This window comes from Coffea eugenioides, chromosome 3 (genome assembly GCF_003713205.1).
Source record: "Coffea eugenioides isolate CCC68of chromosome 3, Ceug_1.0, whole genome shotgun sequence".
NCBI lineage: Eukaryota > Viridiplantae > Streptophyta > Magnoliopsida > Gentianales > Rubiaceae > Coffea > Coffea eugenioides.
In genome coordinates this window covers 4,574,900-4,601,424 of record NC_040037.1, presented here as the reverse complement: position 1 = coordinate 4,601,424, position 26,525 = coordinate 4,574,900, and the positions used below count along the sequence as shown (strand labels likewise).

The 26,525-nt window shown below is 37.4% G+C and overlaps 5 protein-coding genes across 5 annotated transcripts; 1 reads left to right on the top strand and 4 right to left on the bottom strand.

Annotated features, from left to right (window-relative positions):
* Positions 1–664: 664 nt before the first annotated feature.
* On the bottom strand, positions 665–7,758 carry LOC113767029 (CWF19-like protein 2). Its single transcript, XM_027311202.1, has 11 exons — positions 7,592–7,758; positions 7,318–7,403; positions 6,735–7,203; positions 6,162–6,313; positions 5,212–5,412; positions 4,973–5,140; positions 4,423–4,779; positions 3,456–3,535; positions 2,987–3,359; positions 1,992–2,204; positions 665–1,244 (listed from the first exon to the last, which is right to left on the bottom strand). The coding sequence occupies exons 2-11, from the start codon at positions 7,363–7,365 to the stop codon at positions 915–917; spliced, it is 2,391 nt and encodes a 796-aa protein (XP_027167003.1). The 5' UTR covers positions 7,366–7,403; positions 7,592–7,758; the 3' UTR covers positions 665–914.
* A 1,166-nt stretch (positions 7,759–8,924) lies between these two features.
* Positions 8,925–11,404, bottom strand: LOC113765772 (DNA repair protein XRCC4-like). The gene is made up of 5 exons (XM_027310021.1): positions 11,211–11,404; positions 10,964–11,106; positions 10,382–10,510; positions 10,121–10,243; positions 8,925–9,397 (listed from the first exon to the last, which is right to left on the bottom strand). Exons 1-5 carry the CDS (start codon positions 11,374–11,376, stop codon positions 9,158–9,160), a joined length of 801 nt encoding a protein of 266 aa, XP_027165822.1. The 5' UTR covers positions 11,377–11,404; the 3' UTR covers positions 8,925–9,157.
* Positions 11,405–13,631: 2,227 nt separating this feature from the next.
* LOC113764782 (ureidoglycolate hydrolase) lies at positions 13,632–19,921 on the top strand. Its single transcript, XM_027308779.1, has 12 exons — positions 13,632–14,005; positions 14,766–14,851; positions 15,188–15,262; positions 16,181–16,309; positions 17,401–17,487; positions 17,586–17,785; positions 17,882–17,984; positions 18,468–18,559; positions 18,829–18,891; positions 19,076–19,316; positions 19,518–19,558; positions 19,644–19,921. The coding sequence occupies exons 1-12, from the start codon at positions 13,793–13,795 to the stop codon at positions 19,739–19,741; spliced, it is 1,428 nt and encodes a 475-aa protein (XP_027164580.1). The 5' UTR covers positions 13,632–13,792; the 3' UTR covers positions 19,742–19,921.
* Positions 19,922–20,303: 382 nt separating this feature from the next.
* LOC113765049 (uncharacterized protein At2g34160-like) lies at positions 20,304–21,807 on the bottom strand. Its single transcript, XM_027309100.1, has 5 exons — positions 21,649–21,807; positions 20,947–20,995; positions 20,617–20,679; positions 20,450–20,514; positions 20,304–20,345 (listed from the first exon to the last, which is right to left on the bottom strand). Exons 1-5 carry the CDS (start codon positions 21,805–21,807, stop codon positions 20,304–20,306), a joined length of 378 nt encoding a protein of 125 aa, XP_027164901.1.
* Positions 21,808–22,667: 860 nt separating this feature from the next.
* LOC113765048 (calcium-transporting ATPase 12, plasma membrane-type-like) lies at positions 22,668–26,071 on the bottom strand. Its single transcript, XM_027309099.1, has 2 exons — positions 24,839–26,071; positions 22,668–24,389 (listed from the first exon to the last, which is right to left on the bottom strand). Exons 1-2 carry the CDS (start codon positions 26,069–26,071, stop codon positions 22,668–22,670), a joined length of 2,955 nt encoding a protein of 984 aa, XP_027164900.1.
* Positions 26,072–26,525: the final 454 nt, after the last annotated feature.

Here is a 26,525-nt window from a genome sequence, read left to right as displayed (position 1 = left end):
TAGAATGGCAGGTTGTAATTTTGGCTTGGCTTGTTCTGCTATCGGGAGAGGGAGGAAATGAAGGAATTGCATGTGATGTGATAAGTCAGTTTTACACCAAAATGATCTATCAAAAAATATGTAGCGGATGCAGGCACGAAAAATTTATTGCTTGCACACATTGTATTGTATGAAAGATTCATTGCAATGTATGTAGCTGATGGTATGAATGCGTAGCTTTTGCAGGCTTTACTGTGGAGCAACTTTTTTTATCTTTACATAAAACTTTTGGATTTGTTTTTGAAATTATAAAAAGAAGGGCTTATCACAATACAAATATGTTCCCATCGTCCAGACTTTTACCTGTAACAATACCAAAAATTTTTTTTTTTTTTCTTACCCATAAAAAATATATAGACAAATTTGTTTTTCAGAAAACAAAAAACAGCCAGAGATGGCATGCCTAATTTATCAAGATCAACTGTAAGTGGATGCAGATCGCAGGATGGGGGAATGGGTAAACAATTATTTTGCCCACTCTAACCTTTAAAAGCTCTAGCAATGGTGTCTTAAAAAGTCCAGCAATTTTCCCTCATCAGCCCACAACTCGAAAATATGATCTATTAGCAATTTTTCAGTTCGCAACTGTTCTCCAATTATTGACACAGCTTATGACATGCTCTGCTTAACCAAAATGACCTTGCATTTACAAAACAACCCAAGCACTCAAAAGAAGATTGAACATCCCAACATGCCCCGACCAATATATCTCAAAGCATTTGCTTCTTGACGTTCAGGTTTACAATAGTCAATAGTTGCACCTGGAATGCAGGGATGCCAACTTTCACCAGTTCTCCTGAAAGCTCTATAATACAAAACAAAGCCATTACAGTATATCTAGCCAGCATCCTGTAGAACATTTGTGCTCAATATTGCTAATCAAATTGTTTCGTCCAGTCAAATGGTTCCCAATCTCGAGCAAAACCAGCTACAGCTTGTTTTTGCATCTCCAACGATTCGTGCTTCTGTCGACGATGCATGTCTTCAGCAGGCAAGCGCAGCATACCTCTTATTACATTAAAGCCAAAGTTGCTCTTAAACTGCTTTTCATCATCAATCACGTGAACGAATCCCTTGTCCAGGCCAAATTCAACATGAAAGTACGGGAAGTTCTTTGGAATTGAAGCACGGAGGCCCTTCTGACTGGTATCAATCAGCTTCTTAGCATTATGTTGACTCCACTCCTCCTCTGCCTCATCAATTGCCTGTGATTACAGGTAGCCAAAGTATCCAAGCATGAGACTCTAGCAGTTTTTTGCTTTCAAGCCATCAACATATTAACCAAAATAATCAATCAAAAGATCTGATTCATCATCGACTGAATGATCTATAAACAACAAACAGTAGGAGTTTACTCTCTTCAGTTTTCAGTAATATAGATACAAGTATACAGATATTTCTCCTTTCTAGCTAGATCGTAACTACCAAAGTTGGATAGAACTCATATACCAGATATTATGAAAAATTAGTTTTAAGGTAATTTTCTGATGCAATGACCCAGCAATTTATAATGATCATTGCTCTGCATGCAAATCAATCAATTTTACCTTTGCTTCACACGTCTTGATCAATCATCAGATTCGTCAAACACTCAAAAAGACTACTTTCACACTTGATTCAGATAAAGTTGGAAAGGCTATTATAAAACTTCATAACTACTAACACTGTCAATTTTCAAAATGAAAAGTGTGCACGACCCTCTGTGCCTGTACCTACGCAGCAATCTCCTCATGGCAAACATTTTATCATACCAAACCAAAAACCACACAATTTTGGTCAAAAAGGAGCCCATGAACTCCAATTCCTATTTTTCTCTATTCAACAAGTACTGACCGGTCAAAATTGAAAAAGAATTTAAAAAAAAAAAGGAAAGAAAACCTCCAGAGTTCAGATCATCTTTAAGATTAACCATCCAAGTGATGCAAAAACAGAAGAAAATGCAGAAAACTAACCTTCTTGAAATACAAAGGTGCCTGTTTTGCAACTTCTTGGGGCAGAGGAATGCACTCCAGCAAACAATGACGGCGTTGCTGTGCCAAGCCCATCACTGTTTCAAGGAATACAACCTCCTTATCCTGCTTAGCAAACATCATTATCAGGCACTTCTTGAAATTCCGGATTTCGTCCCATACATTGTTGTCCACAGTTCTTGTTGAAGACTCATGCTGCACAGGTCAAAAACCATTGTTACCACTAGTGAGATGATGAAAATAATTCCAAGAACAATTCAGCAGGTAAGTCAACTTTTTTTCATTTCTTTATCAACAATGTTAGTGCGTAAAACTTAAATGTCCTTCATAAAAGTTCACCATAGTAAGCAGAAACGGTAATCTAGTTTTCCAAGATTTTACATCTTCAACATCTAATGAAATGTTAATCTGATGTATATTACCTTTTGCCGCCCTATGGATTAACCACAACACAGATAAGAAAATACACTCAGCCCCACTCTGTTTTTAAGGATGCAAATGCTCAACCTTCACTAGGACACTACAAGTAGCTAAAACACATCATGATACATCAGTAATGCGTATCCATCCACGTTCTCTTAGTTCGCTTTTAACCAAAAATGCAAACCCAACCACTTTAGGTAAGAGTCAAACTTGTATACAGAATATCACTAAAAGAAAGGAGAAAGCAATTCCTACCAGTCTAAGTTTGTGAATCAGAATGCTGAGATATATCTAAAGAATGAGGGACATGCAGCTTATCCTACAAACAGACTAGAAAGGAGGAAGGCCACTTCGTCATAGACACTCAAGCTCTAGAATTACAGTGGAGAAACCCTGCTCAGGTCTAGGTATAAAATGTGAATATGGAGAGAGAGAGAGAGAGAGAGAGAGAGAGAGATTATTAACATTTTGTATGTAAGGGGGAAACCCTGCTCCCATCTAGGTATCAAATGTGAATATGAAGAGAGAGAGAGAGAGCGTTTGTGTAATTTCACCTGCATAGTTACAATGCAGCAATGACCAGGTACAACAGGCTGCCGGTGGGGTAATGATAGGTACGTGAAATTTGCAATGGCAACAACAAGATGCTTTGGTCTTGCTGGATTCTCGAAACAAAATTGACACCTCTCTTTCTGTGTCAAGAGGCGATTTGCAATCCTAGTTGCCTGACTTATCTCATTTGATTTTTGGTCTGTACCCCTTCCTTTATGCCGAGTCTTTTTCCTTGGACCATCTTCATAATCATACTCATCATCTGCCTGACCAGATACCTTATACTGTTGGTTTCGCATTATCTTTTGAGCCAGATGCAAGTCAGCATCCTCCTCTTTCATCTTTTGTCGAGCAGATACGTCATGCATGATATATCTGATAAAAGATTGTTGATAAAACTCAAAGAGTTTGAGAATTCTGCAATGAACTACAACTAAAATAAAGTGATATCAGATGGTGGTTCAAGTCTACCTGCTTGTGCTCCCATCAATCCGTGGTCTGTGAGACTCCTCCTCAGCATCTGGCTTCACCTTTGTGCTTTCTGCCTCCTCCTGAACAGGTAAGAGAAAAATTTGTTAATCATGGGCAACTTAGGTTCTAAAATGTAATTTAAATTCTAAGCTAATGTGATAGTTTCCTTGAATTTCTACAAACAAAGGCAACCCGACATTCAGATCTTCCACTTATGATCAGTGGGAACACTACACAATCCCCTTGAGTTTCTAAAACAAGATGCAACACAACATTCATGTCTTCCTCTCTAATATTCCAATGGAACCTTTTGGTAAGTAATACTGATGTTAAAAAGACTAAAAACATATATGGAGTAACTAACAGGGAAAAAAAACAGTAGAGAGCCAGGACTAAAGAAGTTGGATTTTTTTTTTTTTTTTGTGTGGTTGGTGTGTGTGTGTGTGGGGGGGGGGGGGGGGGGCTGGTCAACGCTCCAACTGAAATGTGGCATCTATGTGATGAAATAACCACGGAAAGCAGTACCAGAAGATTTCCGTCAACCAAAAATGTCAAAGGAAAGAAAGAATTCCTACCCAAAAATAGCTAAGGCTAACTAATTAAATTGCTCTAGTTGTACTGATTTTTCTACCCTAACAAATTTTGATTGTAAAAAGAAAGAAAGAATAATCATTCCTTCCTGTTGGCATCTACTAGGCCAGTGTCAACTGAAAATTCTAAACATGGATCATAATATTATACATGCTAAGCTCCATGCTCTTAATGTGATTGCACATACATTTCTACAAACTGAAAATGATCAAACTCATTTGGTGCAGGGAAAATCTAAAATTGGATTCCTCATATGCGGTGGAAGATCACTTTATGGAGATTAAAATGAGAGAAAGATAAGCTTATACACATGCCATAATATATGTAATTTTGTATATAAAACCAGATAAAAACTAAAACTGAAATGGTTCCCTACCAAGAGCTTTTGAGCCTCTTCGTGCTTCCCTTTCATGCGAAGCTGCATGACTTTAGCAGCCAACTGATTTGCCGTCAATGCTGGCTTCACAGTTGGACCATCTTCACCATGTCTTTCAACCAAATTGGATTCCACTAGTCTGTCATTTTTTGTATTTGATGAACTGACAGGATCATTTAAACTATCATTGTTCTTTTGCATAAAGTCACACATAAAGCTTCCATCATTGGAAAACTTATTTAAGCTATTCACTGCAGCAGAGAGGTTGATATCCTGAGCAGGCATCTTACGCTTTCCCCAGGATAAAGAATCCTGAACTTTCGGTACTCTCATTTTTGTATGTCGGGAAGATCCATCCTGCAAAAAGTTACTGTTAGGATTCTAAAACTTATCAAGAAAAGGAAGAAAACCATTAAAAAGAATTTAACCAGGAAAATAATGGAAAATTTTGAAAAATTACCAAAAATATACTTATTTCTTTTAATATTGGAAAATATTGCTTCATTAAGCCAACACCCTTCAGGAACAATACAATCTGGAGAAAGCATACTTTCTCAGTAAATATTCCCTTGTCTCCATCTGTGTCTGTCTGTCCTTCATCCTTTAGCCCTCTCCTCCTACTTTTTATCGCATGAAGATGAGCATGATTTGGTGCTACTCTATGAGATGCCGCAGAAACTGCCAGCTCTCCAAGAGAGCCCCACCGATCTTCAACTACCTGTGCAAAGTTAGTTCATTATGCACTACTAACTTGAAAGAAGAATCTTCTCATAAGAAACCTCCACATACCTCCTGAAGCTTCCGTCCTTCACGGGCTGCTTGCTCCTGTGCTCGTTTCAATGCTTTCAACCTCCAGCTTGCACCTCCATCACCCACAAGTGAAGAGGAAAAAAGTTGGTTCCGACGAGCATTAGCATCTGAATCTTCTGGATACCCACTACCATTATCCTTCAAGTATGGATTCAGCTCCCTGGGATTCTCCTTCTTAATCTGAACCAACAAAGATAGCATGCAATCTAGAATAACCAAACTGTATCTGAAAATGCATGATGAGGGCATGTGCATCTACAGAGAAAATCAGCCCAAAGAACAATCTACAACAGGCAAGAAAAAGAATCTCAACGTTCATAAGAAAAACACATGTAATCGCATATCAGTCAAACCAATCATATTACAAATTAACTGACAGTACAACTCAACTCAACAAAAGCCATATGGCAATGCTTCAGATTTTCTCCTTCAAGGTACCCAGGATTAAAATGTTATCATTGCTACTAAGCTAATAGTCCAGAGAATGTACTAGAAAAAGAACCATGTCCTTAATCCAATTACTCCAAGAAAGCCATTAAAGCCTCTCCAAGTGTCTCTACTCTCCTCTCCATTTCATGTTTTATAGATCCTAAATGTTAGTTCTATCTATTTTCCATTAACCACAAAGTTCCTCAAACTCCAATTACCAAAAAGCAGTCCCCAATCATTTTCCTCTTTGCTTGACAGTCAAAAAGGGAACTGGGGCAAACAATCAAAGCCAAAAAGTCTGTGGCAGCTATTTTTTGGAACCAAAGAACATAAAAGTTGCTTTCACAACTGTTGATCCCAAGGTTTCTCCATCACCAGAACTTTTACCTACTTAAACTAAAAAGTTGCCACTACAGAATGTTCAATGGTAATGAACAAACATTAAATTTGTGTCTTTGCAGGTTTTACATAAAAAAGTATTAAATACATTGAAAGCTTACCTCTTCAGCTTCAACCTGAACCTCCTGTTGATTGTCCAAAGCTGTACCTGGAGTCTTTTCCATGGTATCCTTCGGTCGCAGCATCCAGTCTAAACCCATTTCTTTCCTTGAAATGTCTCTCAAATTCTGGGATTCAGATCCTCCACCATCATCTGACCAATCAAGCAAAAGAATAGACAGTTTGGAGGAGTCAAATAATTTCATCAAATTTATGGGCTAATAATATCTAGACCACCTGAAAATTGTCTATTTTACCAGGAGATAACCTTAAATCTGAAAAACTACAGCCTGTTATAGTAACAAACCTAAGATATAGTATAAAATGAAAACTTTAACTGAAGTTCACAACTTAATTATGGATACAATAAACAGCAACAGAAAAGAAAGTCAACATCTAATCAAGAGATACAATCAGTACCCAGCTAGGTGTTACGCTAGTTGATAGGGCAGCGCAGAAGTTAAGTTTGACCCTAAGTCGGATTATTTATTGCTTATTTGAGAGTAATAACATGCAAAATCTGTAGGGTTTAATATGTCATTAAATTAAATTTTGAATAGCAGAGAAAAGCATACCATCATCCTCAAGCTCTCCTCTTTTATCCTTTTTCCATCTTCTCTTTCCTTTCTTACGGTGGCTCTCATTATCAGAATCTTCATTTCCATAATCATTCGAAGAGTAATCATCATCATCATCAGAATCTTTTCTCCGACTTTTCTTCTTCTTTATTGTACTGCCTACTCCTTCATCTTCTAATCTATCCTTCCGTCTTCTCTTCTCTTTCCTTTTCCCACTCCTACCTTTCTTTTCATTGTGATCAGACTCACTTTCACTGCCACTCCTGTCTGAGTAAGAAGACAAGCCGTCATCTGAGGCGTACCATTTCTTTTTCTTTTCAAACCCTGACTTTATCCTTCCAAAATCTTCATCGTCTGAACTACTACTATAATGGGAACCCTTCTTCTTTTTACGCCTATCTATCTCTTTCCTAGTTCTAGACTTCTTTCTCTCTTTCCTACAACCATCCGTATCCTCGTCCAATCCCTGAATAACAATATTGCAGAAAAATTGCAAAAATATACATTATTATCATTTTCAACTAAAAGAATAAACATTTATACAAGCTAACCCAATCACATGTCTATCACAAAACTTTACCTTTACTTCTATCTTGTCTCGAGGGATGAATTTTAATCCCGAAAGCATAATTTTATCCTATAAATGTCCCAAGACTCTCCAATAAACTGCAAAATATACCACCAATAACATTCACGAACATCAATATACCATCAATAACATTCAGAAACGAATAGAAAACTTTGTAGTTAGATTGTAATTTCTCAAACAAGAACAACAATCAGCTGAACTAAAACAATGATTGCGGGCTTATCAGTAAATCCATTAATCCGCAACTCCAACATAATCACGTTACCTGTAAATGAAGAAAGTACCAGCTTCGTTTTCCTTTTATCGCTACAACAAAATTTCAGGACTTCAAACAGTTGGTGGAAGGACTGGGAAGATGGAGCACAAAATCTTACAGCTTGATTGTGAGACTATAGAGGGATTATGGAGATGTATAGAATTGGGAGGATACAGAAAACGTCATTTGGGCGGCTGAGCTGAGTTGTTTGGGTCGAACTTAGATCCGACCCTACGTAAAACGACTGCGTTTTTGCCTTCTTTTCGGAGACGCGCTCTTGCGGAAAAGGCTATCCTATCTTTTAAACGGGCTAAATACTAATCCTAATCCTAATCCTAATCCTAATCCTAATCCTATCTTTTTGAGTCTGTTTGGATTGTAAGTTATTTGGGATTATTTGGGATATTTTTACTGTAGCACTTTTTGTGATGTGATGTATGTGAGATAAAAAGGTGTATTGGAAATTGTAAAGATGATGTAAGCAAATAAAATTGGGGAAATATGAAGCAATCCAAACAAACTGCAGCGGAGTTAGGGATAGCGATCGGATATTTCAAAAAGTGAAGGACAAAATTTAATTTGGACAAAATTTTGTTAAAACATAAAATTACTATTTTAAGAGTAAAAGATGAAAAAATTAATTTCGATGAAACGTGATAAATATTTTGAACGATTTTTCCTAAACTCATTACATTCATAATTTATAGTTCGGAAAACACATCTTATTACCAAACCCGAGCAGTTCGGAAAACACATCTTATTACCAAACCCGAGCAACCACGTGCATCAACTGGTCTACCGTGTAAATATGAATAAATTGTAAAACACGTAGTTTAATATATCTCGAAAAAAATTTATTAAGTAATACTTTTTGACTGCTATTGGAAATTACTTGGTGTTTAATATATTAAATTGTGGCGAATTATACCAAACATTTGTTATAAATTTATATTCTCACAGATACTGTTTTTATTTCTTAATGTTCAAAAAATGTTTATTTTAATCATGCACGAGTTGTTAGACTAATATAAGAAGATATTTTAGAAAGCTCTAAAATGTTCAATGATCAGACTCTAGATGAAGTCATTCTTATGTGCAATTGATTTTATAATCCTCATGGATCATAACTAGTGAATCTTGAAAAATCAATGATTCTATTGATCAAATTTACCTAATTTCCAAATAAGCGTAGTCCGTAAAATTTTCAGTTTCCATGAATTGAGGCCTATTAGACTGTTCAAAAACATGTTCTCAGTAATTACTCGGCAAGAAAGATTACAACATCCAATATTTGACGGGAAATCCTCTAATTTGCAATGATTTTTTCCAGCTGATAGCATAGTAAAGATCAAACGCAATTCAATGAGAGACTAACGTAGAAAAATTGGTTATGAAGTCATAACTGTGAGGTTTACCAACTGAATCTTGAAAAATGCCTCGAGCACACTAACCCAGTGAAAGGATCACAAATATTTACAACAGGAGCTTCAGTCTCCTGATAAACATATCTCACGTAAAAGAGAAGGGGGGAAAAGGGAGACTTGCGGTGGATGCTGAATTTTGTCACATACACATCTACTTCCTCTTTCTACCAAGAGACCTGCTGGCTGGAGCAGCGACTGATTTACTGGCGGGAGCATCCTTAGAAGTCCCAGCCTCTTCCTCTGATTTGTCTTCATCACTTCTTTCATCAAAACTCTCAGTTTTGTCAGTCGATTGTTCCTCCTCTTCTTCTGGTTCAGCCATCTTCTGTTTTGAGAGCCGATCACGAAGCTCTCTGAGTTTCCCTTTCTTTGAGTTCAGAACTCCCAGAAACTGTGACACAGAAAGAGGCTATAGCATCACCAACATTTTTTAGGAACATCTGATCATATCACACAGAAATGCATGCGCTTTTTTCTTTTTGTAATCATACACAAATCATAATCAGCAAAATGAAAGAAATCAAACTATGTTGCATTCCTTTGTAACTGCCAATAAAGCCTAACACAATTGGGATGAGCTATTTATAGGAGGTCAGGATCGCTTCAGGCCTCATTTTTGCTCAGTCACATGAAAAGGATGGCTTTTGTGGAAGAATATACAGACTCCCACAGATTGTGTTTGCTATAGACAACGGAAACAAGTGAACTGTATCTATTCAAATGCCATCTGGGAACATGGCATCTAGAATAAGTATTCTCTTTTGGTTAATGGACATGTAGAAAGAGTTTCGATTACTACCGTTGTTTGTTTATTCTTAAACCATTTCAGATTTTACCTTCTTAAAATAAGCATTCTCTGACTATTTCTCAAGTATTTGCTTTGCATAAACTTCCTAAAGGGAAAAAAAAAATTATTACCATACTGAACGCAAGGCAGCAGGAAGGTCATCTGTTCATAATTGTTACTCTCAAGGCAAGAATGAATGAAGGGGAACGTGTGTGGTGCAACTTATCAGATATGACAGGCAAAAGAATAACCACACAAGTATCCATGCACTAAGCACCAATTTAAAACTGGAAGGGCAAAGCGAAGGTGGTTAGATTAGAAACAAACCTTTGCGTAGATTTCATTTTCAAATTCTGCCTTCTCAAGACTGAGTTTCTCACTTTGAGCTAAACATTTTTCAGCTTCCAATTTTATCCTTTCAAATAAGTCAGTTTTCCTGACAACTTCCTCCTATTACAAAAAGATCATGAACCATATAGTTAGTGGAACAGAAAAAAATTACAAAGGGGTACCCTTCGCACAGCTTTATCCACAAAGCAAGAAGTCGTAAGCTTGGTTAAGACAACTAGGCTATAACAAGAATCTTACACTCAGCCGTATATTTGCATCCATCAGAAAATCCAAGCTATCTGCTGTGGTTTTCTGACTATTTGGTGATGGTTGACACTTCCATCGCCACTCCAGCTTCGTCCCTTCCTTCTCAAATGTCCATGTTAACTACATAGTACATCACAAACACAAATAAACATCGAAAATTCAATACTAGCAGAAATTTATATACTACACAATAGAAAGGACAGCAGTAGCCAAAGATTTTTAGTCTTTCTCATTAAAAACCATTAGAGTATCATTTTTCAGATTATGCAAGTTATTCTAACAGGACAAAAATTCCAGCTTTTAATCCCATACATACAATTTCCCTGAATTTTCAACTAATTATCATCTAACAAGGGATTTCACTTTTTTTTTTTTGCAATGATAAAAATTTCAACTTTCAGTTAAAATGCATTAAAAAAAAACCCCAATTAAAGTCCTCCCCAAGTTTAAGTTTCAAGTACAAAACTCTCAATTTTCACAAACAATTTCACATCATTGAGCAAAGGGCCTTATATAAGTTAATAGACTTGTAAATCTCAGATAGTAATTTTAACTAAACGAATAAAAACGGACCCTTTTGAACCCGCTACCAGCATCCGAGAAGCCATAAACGGAGCCGGGTTGTTGAAGCCCCAAGTATTTCTCAGCTAAATCAATGTACTCCGACACCGGTTGGTCCCACTGAGACGCCCTCTCTTTCACCTCCTCCTCCGATGCTTTAATCATTCAACGAAAACCAAAACAAAAAAAAAATCGCTGCAATTAATGATAAATTAAACTTGATATTGCAGGACTAATTGATCATTTTCATACTAATTACCGTTGCAAATCCAGGCGTCGCGGCCGTCGGTGATGGCGAGGTCGAAGCGGGCGGGGTACCATGTGCCTTTGACGAAGATGGATTCGGAGGCCTCTCGGGGCTCCGAATCATTGCTTCGGGTTGGGATTTCTAGCTTCAGGCAAGTGTGTCTGGGGGAGTCATCCATTGGAACTTGAGGGAAGTGTCTCGGTGAAGCTTTCTCGGAGCAAGAAGGACTTCCCGCCTTATTATAAACCGTTTGCAATTTGCGTAAAAGAAAAAAAAAAGGAATTTTGACTTTAAGATATAGTACTTTTCTATTTATATTTTTTTAGTACTCTAGTCAAGGAATAGAAATGGAGTCAAATTATAATTTTACAATTTTTGAAAGGATGTAGACTCTATAAATTTGGTCCAGTGGTCATCGCCTTTACGGGGTAGCTCGAATGGTCCGCTCCTCCTCCTTAGGGTATGGCGATCTTCCTGACTTGTCCAAGTTTCGAGTCCCGCTGTTAATGTGGTCGGTGTGGAGTGGGGCCTCCTCTTCCGGGTCGCAGGAGATTAATCGGGCCCCGTAAAAATTGACCCAGACACTCTTGTGTTGACAAAAAAAAAAAAAAAAGTAGACTCTAGCTTGAAACGAAGGAAAGGCAAGAAATTGGTCCTCTCTAACGATTTTTCAACAAGAAATGTTTATTAGAAAAAAGATTCAATATGAGTTTACCTTAACGCTATCGCTCTGAATTGAGTAAGTCCACAAGGACAAAAATTTCATACAATTGTATTTGATGAGATTTTATTCAGCCGTTATACATGTTTAAATTTTTTGTTCCTTGCTGGACAGATGAAAGCGAGTTCTTGTCCCTGATGCCGACCGTCACCCGTTCAGCCGCCAACTCCTATTCCCACTTTCGTTAGTTGTTTACAAATTAGTAGTGAATTATTGCCACTCCTACTTTATCTGTCTAGGAATATAAAGAATAGTAAAGCAGCAGTGCACTGGGCGGGGTAGGTGGTGCCGGCTTTTTTTTTTTTTCAGTTAGCGGTATCCGGGCCTACACCCAACTAGCCCCTAACCCTGAGGAGAGCGGGCCCCACCAATCCTCAGGAAGATAACCCAGGCTGCCCAGCTTCGGAATCGAAATCAGGACCGGCGCCTTGACTAAGAACGCGAAACCCAGGACCGGTGCCGGCTTTCAAATCTCAAATTTTGCTTAGGATTCGCCAACAGTAATTCATCACTTCTACGTTTACACTTTACACTTGCATCATGAATGTTGTTGCTTGAGACTTCTATGTCACAAAATTCATCCAACAAAGTCATCATGTATATGTTAAACCCCAATATAATAATGAAACTGGTAATAAATAGTTAGTGGATTTACCGTTGTTAAGATGGAATTCGCGTGTTGATATTTTTTTTTAAAAATATAAAGTTAAATAGAAAAAAGTATATAAACACAAGATAAGATAATAATAATTATCAACATGTACACTTACACACGGTTTATTAGATGTGATTTAAATGTCGTAATGATTGTCCAACGAATACTACTCATTAGAAAAAAAATTCATAGTTAATTGCAAAGGGCATAGGATAATGAACTTGATAATAATAATGACTCTTATAGATAACGACATTTTTTGGCCTAGACTTTTAATTTATGGGATTGATTGATGGCTCTGTACAGTAGTCTTACCATACATGCTAACAAGGCCTTGTTACCACCTAGTTAGTGTTGTTTTCTAATCGGTCCACAAGGAAACTACACAAGTTCAAATACTAGAACCTAACCTTACTTGTCCCTCTATCTGGAAGGAGGACAGAAACGATCGCAGAAAGCAATCGTTCTTGAAGATTCATTATCACGATTTGATTACTAATATATATATATAAGATTGAGAGCGCATCTTATACATTGCTTTTTGCATTATGCGTGGGACTCATAAAATTTTATTTTATAATTACATATTGTTAAAAATAAATTATATCATATACATATAAAATTACATCTTATGTATTTTACACAAAATTCACCCGATTTTCTGACACTCGGTCGGCCCCGTGTCCGCTCTCCCAGGGATTTGGGGCAGGGACGGTCATACTGTGCGGCTGAAATTACACCATGTACGGTTAAGGGCCAAGATTTACCCTCAAAATTTTGTGCGGCTGAGATTACACCATGTAACTCGATTTCCGCGCCAAGTGTGGGACCCATCACTATCTGTTCTAAAAATATATCCTGTGAAAAAAAAGTTACACGATGTACAAAGAAAGTTACGCGCAATTGATAATGACCACAATTGTCAGGGACGGTTGCATCCGTGCCCCGAGTCCCTCTCCCAGCAAGCACCTACTCATTTTATCTTTTCTTTTTTGTAAGGGGGAAAAGACGCTATGCCGTTCATGTGGCATCTGACGTGTTACTCCACAATCTGAACATTTGTGTTCCCTTTTTTCGTTGTTAATTGCAGAGCAGCTCAAACTGCACGCTAAAATACAATCCTAAAAGCACTCCACTATGTATCAAGCATGATAAATACGTCCAAGCCAGATGACACTATACACAGCAGTCTAGGAATCCACGGATAACAAACATACCATGAAAATCATGGCTCTGAGATTCTCTATCTACACTCTTCTTGTTCTTTCAGTATATTTCATCTCAAATTGCCCTGTAAATTTAGCTCACAGAAATGAAGATGACCCTACAATCAAGACCATGGAGGAGTTCTCTGGCTACCCAATTCACGAATCCCACTTCTTAAACTCCCTATCTTCACTCTCAGTGGACGCTGAAACTCTGCAGAAGCAGGTATGTACAAGAAATCCCAGATACGAAATTTCAATCATTTTTTGTCTTCTGAGTTGTTCTAAGTTTTGCAAAGATTGTATTTGACTTGTGGGTTTTTTGTAAACTTTAGTTCATCAATGATATCCGACTGGATTCTGTTTTTTTTTTTTATGCTAAAACTGGAGTCCCTTTGATATCCACAAAGGATTCTCAATCCGGGTAAAGTTATATTCTTATTTTCTTATTTAGCTTTTATGCAAAATCTGTTTCTGAAAGTGTACAGTAAGTAATACGCTAGAATTTTTTTTTTTCTTTTGAACTGCTGTTTTATGTATGATAAAGGCGATACTTGTTTGACTGCTTATGTAGGATAAAGATTGAATTTTGAAGGATGTAAGATGCTTTGCTTCATTTTTGCAAACCAAAAGCGATGTATCTGTAATCTTAGGTGCTAGTGCATTCACGTGTATGTCTGACTATGTGCAGTAGATGTTTTAGTGGTGGCACTCAATTTGGAATCAAGCGGTTCTGATGGATGTTATATGAAAAGTGAAAGATGGAGTTTTTCTTAGCTTGAGTTATGTGGATCATCTGTAAATGTTTGAATTTTGATTCTTTCTGCTATTTCTTGCAAAAACCAAGGAATTGGTAATTGCCTATTGTCATCAGTATCCTGAATTCCCTATGTTAGATTCGTAATGCAAGCATAGCCGTGCACATGTGCTTGGTTGTTTCTGAGAGAAATAGAATTTACAATACACTTCTGTTTTTTTTTTTTTAGATTGATGAGCTTTCAAGTTTCTCGGATTCACCTGCACCATCGGTTACTAGGATCCTGTACAGTGAGAAGGATGTATTATCAAGAAGGTAAAATCAGAAGCTTATCTGGCCATTTTGATTGCAATTAACAGTTAAACACTACAGCTTGAGGTGATCTCCTTAATTGAACATCTATTGCTTCTTAAATGATTGATTGTTTGATAAGTGTATTTTCCAATGCCTTGTCTTACTCTCTCACGAACCTGTTTGTCTGTCGATGTATATTTTTCTGTGACCTCCTTTCATGTAAGGTAAAACTGAGATTGTAGAGTATAGCGGAATGAGTCTCTAGAATTGTCTTGTCTACCTCTCTTGTCTGCCTCTTGCCATTCATAGAAAAGGTGGTTGACTGCCAGAATATAACATAGTTATTTGGCCATGCAGGTATATTAAAAACCTTATGGAAGCCTCAGGTCTTTCTGTCAGGGAGGATGCTATTGGGAACATCTTTGGTCGGTGGTGAGTTACAACTTTGTTCTCCTGGTAATCCCATTTACAGGAGAACATCTCAGTCAATAGACCAATGTTATGCATGAGGACTCAATTGGATGATTGTGAAGTGTAGAGCTAATACCTTGTCTTTTCAAAATCTTGCTTTATTGCATAGCCAACGCATGGGTTAGTTTCATTAGTTTATAGAAAAGTCAGACAATACATATCTCACTTTGTGGGAAATGCTTTTAGATAAGTTAGACATTACAGGTCTCAATTCTTTTGTCATCATCTTTCATCATTGTCTTTCCTGTGCATTGATGTTTACTTTTGTACGCCTTTTAGGCAAATCCAAAGTTGAAGTAAATCCTTGTACAACTACAGCCATACATTTCTTCCACTTTTTCCTCATTCTGAGCTGTAGGATAAAATGGTATTATCGATGCGAAAAGCAAACTTCTGGAATCCCTTTTACCATTTGTAATGTTGAAAGAGACATTTGTTTCCAATTGATCTCTTTTTGTAACTTTTTTTTTTAAGAGAAGGTACTGAAAATTCAAAAAGTGATTGAATAACTTTTGAACTATTTAAAAAGATTATCTGTGAGTATTTGGTGAATTATGGTCCATAAGAAAGAATAGTTGGCACTGACAATATTTAAAACAATAAAAGGTGAAATCACTTCAAAAATTGTATAATTGAAATTATATTGGTGATGTTAAGTTCCAAAATTTGAACTTTAAGCATCATCAACTCCAAACTTCATATTTATAGGGTGAAGTGATGATTTAAGAAGAAGAATTCTCAATTTTGCAGAATGACGTTGGATGTTAATGTAAAAAAATTTTAACCTGATTGAAAATTGCTTTTGTAATAATCCCTTGTTCATTCTCTTCTGCTTGTTATGTATGTACTTTACCCAAATTGTCATTTGATTTTTTGTAGGACTGGTTCCGAACCTGAGCTTGCTCCAGTTTCAACAGGTTCTCATACTGATGCAATACCATATTCTGGGAAATATGATGGGGTGGTTGGCGTGTTGGGTGCAATAGAAGCCATCAATGTTCTAAAGCGGTATGCAGACTAAATTGGCTTGACTGACTCTTGTTAGCTCTCTTGTGTTCTTAAACTGTAACATGGCCCAAATTTCAAGATCTCTATACTTGGCTGTATCAGTACATCTTTGGCTTGCTTTTGATTTATTGGGAGGTGTTGGCTAAAAGTTATGTGTAAGGAAATGTCAAGTCCTTTGTATTCTTTTCTTCAATTAAAGCATTGCCAAGGATCCATCCTTTATAGGTTGAGGTCCTAGGCATTGGAGGTCCTGGGTTCAAATCCCCTCTGCCCCCCCCCCCCCCTCTTCTTAAGTCCCACCCATCCGCTGCTGAAAAAAATTTCAAAAAAATCAAAAATGGATCCAACCTCTATTATGAAAATTTAGAAAACTGTGCAAATGCACAAAATAGTATCTCCTAAGTAAAGCTTAAATCATGAAATCTCCCAGAATGCTGGATTTTTAAGTTTTCTGACGTGGTCTTAGCTTTTATGCGAATTTTTTGAGGAACATGAATTATAAGCATTGGCCATATCATAATAAAGATTTGTTGTATGTATGTCTGCTTTGGGGAACTTTCATTGTCTCTTTTAATGACAAAAGAACAGAGGAACCAGAAAAACAGCAATGGCTTTACTAGAAACTTATCTAAATGGAATGTTCATGCTTGAATGCAGAATTCTTGTTGCATGAGTTCCAAGATTTTCCCAGGATTGGTTCAGCTGATCATGTATTATTGAATAGGACCGAGTTTAATAAGGTCAAAACTGTTAGCTGATTGCAAAGTAGTATACCTGAGTTGGTTGCAGGGGAGTACCTTACGAAGTTTGCAATAGACGTTGTGATAACAGAACGTGGTCATGGTATATGGAAGTTTTAGATCATGTAACTGCTTTGGAGTGCCAAAATTTGGGTGTTGGTTTGTAGTAAGACCATATGGCCACATATATTATGCTAAGAACACGTATCTTGCTGGCATTCTTGTGAAAAGATGTCACATCTTTACCTTTACTGCTTTTGGCTGTTGGAAATCTATTTGTGTTTTCTGCTGATCCAATGTCCATTGGCTGCTTTTGTCTAAGTTTTGCTGTTTATTGGTTGGCTTTTACAGCTCTAGCTTTAAACCTAAAAGGTCGTTGGACGTGATTATGTTTACTTCAGAAGAGCCTACAAGATTTGGAATCGGCTGTTTAGGAAGGTTAGAACAGAATTCAGTTCCAACGCTACAGATTTTGCAAACCTTGAAGTGTTATGAAGCTCCTAGCTTAGGGTTTCTAATATATCTAAAATTTGCAGCCGTTTATTGGCACGAAGCAAGGAACTTGCACTACAGCTTGAAAAGATAGTTGATGGTCAAAATGTTTCCTTCTTTGATGCAGCAAAATCTGCAGGTTACATGAATGTGGAGAAGTTATCCACTGTCTTTCTGGTGAAGGGAAGCTATTCTGCTTTTGTAGAATTGCATATAGAGCAAGGTCCTATTCTTGAAGAAGAAGGTAACCTGGTTCACATATTCTTCTTTCTCATACTATTAACTTGAATGAAGGAGAAATATCTTCCTGATCTCTTTGTCTGTTTCATGATGATTTTAGCAACATCTATTGGTATTGTGACTGCTATTGCTGCTCCTGCAAGTATCAAAGTGGACTTTGAGGGCACTGGGGGGCATGCAGGAGCTGTTCTGATGCCAAAAAGGTATATAGACTTGACCCAAAGTGGCCTGGGTTTTCCATTCTGGTACCTGGCATGTTTCTCTTAAATAAACATCCTTGTGCTATGTAGTATAGCTGTACAAAAATTATTGGATAACATTGTGGACAAGAAGTGAATGGGAAGTGAAACTTGGCTCATCCAGGAGATGAGATTTACGAATTAGATTGCATCGACTTGACCTGTGAGGGTAGTCATTTTATTGTCCTCTTTCAATCTCAGAAAGAATTTAAGTTAGTGTCACTTTGCTTTACTGGTCTTAGTAATTTCCAACTGCCATTTCTTGAAGTGAATGGTAAGATTGTTGTCTGTCTTTGAGATTTTACATGTCGCATCGACAAGAGAAGCTTTTTCTGGTCGAAGGTTTTAGTGCAATTCATGCTTTCCCTTTTCTTTCGCATGTTTGCTATTACATTCTCTTGTTCCTTTATTTTCCTCATGGTTCCTTCTACGAACTATTTGGAGCAGGAATGATGCAGGACTGGCTGCTGCAGAGCTGGCACTTGCTGTGGAGAAACATGTCTTGGAGTCTGGCTCTATTGATACTGTTGGGACAGTTGGTAAGCCTGTATTTTATTTTTTTGGTCAGCAAGAGGGAAGGTCCTCTGTGCTATTTCTTGTTTTGACAGCCATGAATTTCCATCAGCAAGCATGAGAAACTTTTTGTAAATTTAGCCTAATTGAAATAGAGCAGTTGGCTCCTTCCGTTTCTTACTGCAATCAACGCATAGAAATCCCATGTATACTAAATCTTCCTCTTAGAAAACCAAAAAGGTCTTTGTTCTACGTGTCAATTTAAATTCTTACTACATTTCTTATGTTTCAAAAGGTATTCTGGAGCTTCATCCTGGAGCAATTAACAGCATTCCAAGCAAATCACACCTGGAAATAGGTAAGCTCCTTGATGAGAGTAATGGGAGCCAGTTTCAGACCATAAACTATTATTTGCTTTTTCTGGATATTAGTATTTCTGAATGCTGTTGCTGACTAGCACGATTCCCATAAATGTATAGGAAATAATGGAAAAGAAAATGAAAGATGAATACCTCTATCTACTTAAATAACTGGTTTTGCAGATACACGTGACATTGACGAAGAACGGAGAAATTCTGTCATTGATAAAATTTATGAATCTGCTTTAAGTATATCTAAGAGGCGCGGTGTGAAGCTGTCGGAATACAAAATCGTGAATCAAGATCCCCCTGCCCTCTCTGATGAGTTAATAATTAAGGCAGCAGAATCAGCAAGCCAAGAGCTGAAGTTGACATACAAGAAGATGATTAGTAGAGCCTATCATGATTCACTGTTCATGGCGAGGTAACCGCAAATCCTTAGCAAGCATCAAAGTTACAAAAATTAGATTTGATTCGTAGTTACAAATGCAAAAGATTGACTGAATTATAGACTCATTTAGTCATCTTTACTTCAATATCTTGCTGTTGTGCCAAAACTGAAGTTGAAAACTTCGCTTTTGTTGATTGCCGTAAGCCTTAGTTAACATAAATGTTACTCTTGCAGAGTAAGTCCAATGGGCATGATATTTATACCATGTTATAAAGGTAGGCCTTTTCTTCCTGTGCTGATACCGCAGTATTCCTTTGCATCCTGTCCAATATCATCTCTCTCGTCTTTATTTCTTTGCAGGCTATAGTCACAAGCCTGAAGAATTTGCAACCATCGACCACATTGCTGATGGGGTCAAAGTTTTAGCACTAACGCTAGCCAAATTGTCCCTCTCTTGATGTCTTCAGCTGTAGTTTCGTCTTCTGGCATCAATTAAAGTGTATCTGAAGTATATATGGCATCTAATACTTGAAATCTTGGAATAATGTAATATTTCTTGTGCATATCATTTCCTTTTTCAACTTTCATCAAGACACATTAATCAGTCAAAACTGGCACATGATGATTTAAGACATCAAGGCAATAGCAGCAAAGCATTTTCTTTTTCTACTTCCATTTCCAGGCTTTTGAGCTTCAAGCTTCTAAATCAATAGCTAGAGATCTCAGAATGGAAACTTGATGTAGAGAAAGTAAAATTATAGGACAACTAAGCCACTGGATTAAGTTTGATGTGAACAATGGATTGAGGGGTTGAGGACATAATTCTAAGTCTATCCAATTGGGATATGCTTCCAACAAATAACTTCCCCCTCCATGCAGATTGAGCAATTAAACAGCAGTTGGACTTAAATAAGCTACCTACCAATCTACAACCTAAGATTAAATATCCTACGCTACAATAGCAAAGGACTTGTTTTTTTTTCATCCTTTTCTTTTAGAAATTTGTCGTCAACAGCAGTCTTAGGTTTCTGCATTCTTGGCCTTCTCCAATACTATTTCAATCTGTCAGCACATGAAAAGAGATATGTCATCATTGGCAAACAAAAAAAAAACATTTTTTCCAAAAAAAATTCACTCTATTGTCTGCTATGAAGAGACATACTAACCCTGGCCTTTCTAACAAAGCGACCATTTGATTCAGCATTGCTGCCCACCGTAGATATCATAACCTCTGTTTTACAATGATAAGACACAGAAGATCAAAGATTACATACGACTAAAAAGATCAGATCATCATCCACTGCACAGAGTTGGGACAGAGCCTCTTACGTACTTTGGTTGGTAGCTAATCCGTTTCTCTTCAAAATCTCAGCAATTATGACAACAGTGGGGATTGCTGCAGTAGCCATGTACAGATAAACACAGGGTTTGGCAATTATTCCTGTCTAATATTAGTATGATGCATAGGATACAGTATTAATCTAACTCTGGAAATTTGTTTCCTGATAATTAAATTTTCATCTGAGACACCAAAACCAAATGAAACCATGTAGTGTAGTGATTCCTTTTTTTTGAGTTTATGTTCTTAATAAAAGCATTATTGATTGATGATGTAAATTAACTGACGATTTAAGTAAAAGGGAAGTAGATAGATAATACATACCCATTCCCAATGCAGAAAGCTCAACCTCATCATGCTGCTTCAGGTATCTCTGCAAAAATTTGAATCAACAAATGTATGAATTTGTAGAATTTCTTTTCAACGAAAGCAATGCTAATGTTCTTCATTAATTAACACATCCAGTGTAATGGGAAAATGAGCGTTTGCCCAATAAGATTAAACGGAAAACAATGGCTACATACATCAAGGATTAAAATCTTTTGTGGGATTGCTTAAAAAAGTTTATCAAACACCTTTAGTGGGATTGCAGAGCAATTAACATCTGTAACAAGAGGAAGAGAAATGAAAGGGAATGGGCTTATGTTTCTTCTTTTACTCGAATGCCCTTCAAAACGAAAGGAAGATCACCAATTTTAGACTCAGAAAAGCATATAAGTATCACATAGAAAACGATTACTCATGACACAGAAAAAGGATTTCATAATATCAAGACATATATAGTAAAGGAAAAAAAATGGACCAAGAAAGCAAGATCACATCAATGGAATGATGGTAAACAACTCACATTATACATTCACGAAACAAAGATCTTTGTCCCGATTAATAGAAGAACTGAGAGAACCAAGATAAGAAAAAAATGGTACATGGTGTTGCGTTCATGCATGCAAATAGAACACAATGGTGAAAACAACATAGAAAAGAATATCTCAATGAAAGGGAAAGCAACAAAAAAAAAAAAAAAACCTTGGCGAGATTAAGGTAGAAGAAGAGGGGCCTCTTGGTATTGGACACTTGAATCCTGTTCTTCTTCTGATTCTGATCCTTAGTACTGTTATTCTCATTAGATTTGGTAGCAGTATTATTCTCCATTGTTGTGGAGATGTTTTTGGTGGTGTCTGTCATTGGCGAAAAAATGGCAAGAAATTGTCCACAATTTTCCTCTCTTCTTTACACACTCCGGATCGCTCTCTCTTTGCTTACTCTCTGTGTATATCTTTTATGTAAGATTATCAGACCCAAAAAGGAAAGCATGCCTGCACATAAATAGCCCGGAAACAAAGGGGTTGCCTTGGACTACAAACTAGACTCGTGGATGATCATCATTGGGTCATTTCAATTGGCAGTTGAATTTCCAAACGGCATCATTTCAGGCAGTTGTTTCCTTTTCAAAATTTCAAGTAATTAGTAGCACAACTTGAAAATTTGCCCCAAAAAAATAAATAAATAAATAAAGGTACAACTTGAAATATTCTACATTTCATCCCTGAGCTTTCTTTTGTGCTAGCTAGATGACTAATATATGATCAGCAGCAGGATTTATCAACATTCCAATCTTAAATTACATAAATATGGGTATAAAACCATCTCTGTTTCAACACTTGAGCCCATTGAAATTTTCAGTATGATTTATGTGTTGTCCATTGAATAATTGAAGGAAACTGCTGTTTCGTGCTGTTTGTTTTAGTTTGCTTCTTTTGTTAAATTTCTTATGAATTTGACGTATTATGTTCATCTAAGCAATTGGCATGACAACTAAATTTTGTTCATCATTAAGTTCCTTGCATTGAGGTATACTAGATCACATGCAACAATTTGTACAGCCCAAGAAAGGAAAGTAGAAGATGCAAAGTAGAGGAATTATGCTCATTTTTTGAATGACGCAGATTTATCAATTATCAAAAAGACAATTAGAGCTTATAAACACATGTACAGAACCTACATTTGTACAACTAACCAGCTTCAATCAAACTTCAGCCATACGACTAATCGATTTTGGCCTTCGGATTTGTTCCTCTGACATTGGTCAGAAATGGTATCCTCATGGCAGTTGCATACTTAAGCAGCCCGCTGATTGGAGTAGATGCAACGGCAATCAAGAAACATATGCCCCATTGCCTAGAATCCAACCGAGCAGTACCTGCAAGGTTCTTCAAAACTTCTACCAACATTCCATGGAGGAGAACGATGAAGCCTATGATTCCCCAGAAGCATTTCTTGTTGTGCATCTCCTGAAAAATTTTCTTCTCTTCAAAAAGCCTGGCATTGACCACTGTGGAAACTTGGCACAGAACATAGGTCGTGAAGATCAGAGTATTCTTCTCATTCACATTAACTTTCAGAATTGATTGGCCTTTAAAATGGATGGCCAGCAATACTGCAATCTGATATATCGCCTGTGCACTTATGCTTCTTTGCATAACATCATTCATCAATGGTTCGTCCCGATCCCTCGGTGGCTTGGACATGAGCTCTTCAGAGGGCTGTTTAATTATCAGAGAAATAGCAGCAAAGAATCCCAGAATTAGCTTGACCCACAGAAGTTGAAAAACTGGATATGGTATTTTACCTGAAGAAATGACTGCCATAGCATCAAAATCCGGGGGATCACTAGGAAAAATGGACATCACAAAGTCCACCACCAGATCAACAAGAGTTGCTGTGATGAGGAATTGAGTATATATTTGGATGCTAACATAGAATCCCCTTCCCCATCTCAAAATGTCAAAAACAATGGACAAATCTTTCTTCTGGATTACAATATTTGAGCATGCCTTGAGGATTTCTGTGCCACCCTGAGTTCCAAAACACAGTCCAACATCTGCTTCTCTTAATGCTTGAACATCCCCCAATCCTCGGCCTAGATATGCAACCACATTGCCTTTCTTTTTCAAGGATTGAACCATAAGGAACTTATCAAAAGGAGTAGCTCCTGCCACAACACGAATAGTATCCAGTTTCTCGATTCTTTCTTCTGAAGTGTAGTTTCGAAACTCTTCTCCTTCAATTATTTCTCCAGGCTGGTTATCAGGCTCAAGTATGCCACTTCGAGAAGCTACGACTGTTGCTGTCAGAATGTTGTCTCCTGTGAGCAATTTTAAGTTTATCCCGGCTCGCTGACAATCTTTTACAACTCTTTTAACCCCATTCCTTAATGGATTTTTAAGCCCAACAAGGCCTAATAACGTTAATTGTTGCTTAGAGAAGTTGAAGTACTCTTCTATCGATGTCTTCCGGTGGGCAAACGCAATGCATCTAAAGCCATTTTTTGTCATTCCTTCGAGTATTTGCTCCAATAATGCTCTTGTAGTTTTATTAATCACATTCACAATGCCAGTGGTCTCATAGTAATGAGAACACATTGGCAAAATCACATCAGCTGCCCCTTTTCTGTGCACATGAATCGTGTTGTCATTGTTTTTGCTGATCAAGACTCCACTCCTTTTGTTGGCTGAGTTGAAGGGTTCAATGACAAGAATTGTGCAGCTTTGCCTCAGATTTTCTTTGTCCATACCGAAATGCCGAACAGCCCAGTCAGAAATCGCCGCTTCAGTTGAACATATTGGAGGTGCAAATGTAGAATTTGCAGAACGAGGCTGAATTGTGTTTAAACCGATGGCTTGATGCAGTAATTCAAGAACGTTTGGTGCAATCAGATTGTGAGGTGCTTCTTCAATGGAACTTAAACCCAGCCAGAACTTTTTCACCTAGTTTTGGAAAACGAAAAAATTATATTAGTCTTTGAATTGTTGCTGGAATATTGCAAGGATTCAAACGAAAACAGACAAAATATTTACTCTTAAGATTTGTGAAGTATTCCAGAAAACGATCTCTATAATCTATATATGGCTACTTTTTAAGTCAAGCTACTAATATATGAGAAACATTGAGCACCCCTCCCCCAGAAAGGAACCACTTCCACCCAAAAAACATTAGCATTAGTGAAATTGTCTGCACGATCTTCTCTATTCTGTTAACTTGCTCAAGTTATTATCAATAGGACTTAAGTAAGAGTAAGACAAATCAGGGAGACTAGGTAGCAGAAGTGTCTAAAAATAGAAGTTTTAGATACAAAGTAGAGCTGCAAAGCGAAACTAGCCCTATCATCAATTATTGTACAAAGTCATGATGGATAATGAATGAGAAACCACGTTACCTCTGCGAAGTATGCCGTCAATGTTCCAGTTTTATTTAAACAGATGGTGTCAACTGAAGCAACTGAATGACACAGAGAAGGCTTTCTAACTAGAACTTTGGCATGCATCAACTTCCTCAGGGAATATGCTAGAGTGATTTTTACAGCCAAAACCAAACCTTCCAGCCCTGATGTCAGAGCAATCAAAGCAGGAGCTGCTAGGATTCCCACAAAAGCAAGCAAATGATCCCAAATCTCCACCTTTTCGTCACCTAATAAGGCCTTATTTCCCTTCTTGTCATCATGGTAAACATTTCCAGCAAAGAAACGACACAAAAACAAGAAAAATGTTGCGAAGGCAACTGCTTGACCTAACTTACCAACTACAGTGGTAAGGTTCAATAACTCGTCTGCATGCTTTCCCTCCATCCATATCACTTGTTGATGGTTTCTTTTGTTTTTCCCATCTGCCGTAACAATAATCCTAGCATAGCCATCAACTACCATACTACCCGAGAACAAAAAGGGATTCTTGTTCTCATGTCCAACTTCCACGCACTCTGATCTTCCATTAACATTGATTAAGTTCTCCAGGTGTAATGAGCTCCCATCTATGAACAATGCATCACCTGGAACTTGATCCCCAGGTTTCAGGAAAACAATATCTCCCACCACAACGCTTGATATTGGGATTTTGGTCCATTCACCGGCTCTCACAACATCTACCTGAGGGGTGTAGCTGCTGGTCCCTGAGGAATCGTGGCATTGAGTAATAGGCCAGAAATTAGTTCCAGCTGAGACAATCACAACTGTGAAAATAGCCAGGAGTTTGATCGCCCCTTCTGGCCATATCCATTCTAGACCATCTTTTTTTATGCCAAAACCAAGAGAAAGGACCGTAAAAACTACTACGATGATGATCAAGGGGTCTTTGATTGCTTTCACTGCACAAACACAGAAGCACTTGACAAGATTTCTTTCCTGAAGCTGATTCGAATTGGAGCTGAAGATATTTCTTCGGGCATCAATATCTCTGCTGTCGCCACGAATACCATTTTCTGTATCTGTTTCCAGGGCTCTAATTATTGCATCTAACCCTCCAAGATCTTGTAGCAACCTCCTGTTTCTTGTTCTAACCAGTGTAGTGATGCTTGATGGGTCAAAATTAGCAAAACGAGCCGGTTCGATATCCATAACCGTGGAAATTGTGGACTCATCAGAATTTCCTGACATTGTTTCTAGCAAAACCTGCATCACACGGTTTATCGTATGGAACTAATCAAATTATTATCACTTTTTATTTGTTACACTTCTTTCTTGGTTCATTCTTCTCGACATCAATCAAATATTGTTTAAAGTAGCTTGCAAATATATTTTGCCAGGAAGTCAACTAGATGTTTGACTGTCCGAACCATAGCCAGAACATACTTTGGATGTGGGATTTGGCTCCTCTCCCTCATGAATTCTTGTTAATAAATGAAGTACATCTAGATTCGCACTACTAAAAATGGAGAGAGAATTCATTGAAGAAGAGAGGAGTCAAGTCCTAGATGTCGCACTTTGGGCAGAATAAATAATTGCTACGTAGACATGCTTCGGACATCTCCAAATGTTGTTAAATGGATAATTTCATTTTGAAGAGTTGTGATTAGTGGTAATTAAAACCACCTTACAAATGGTTTTAATATCCGATACAACCCTTTTGGAA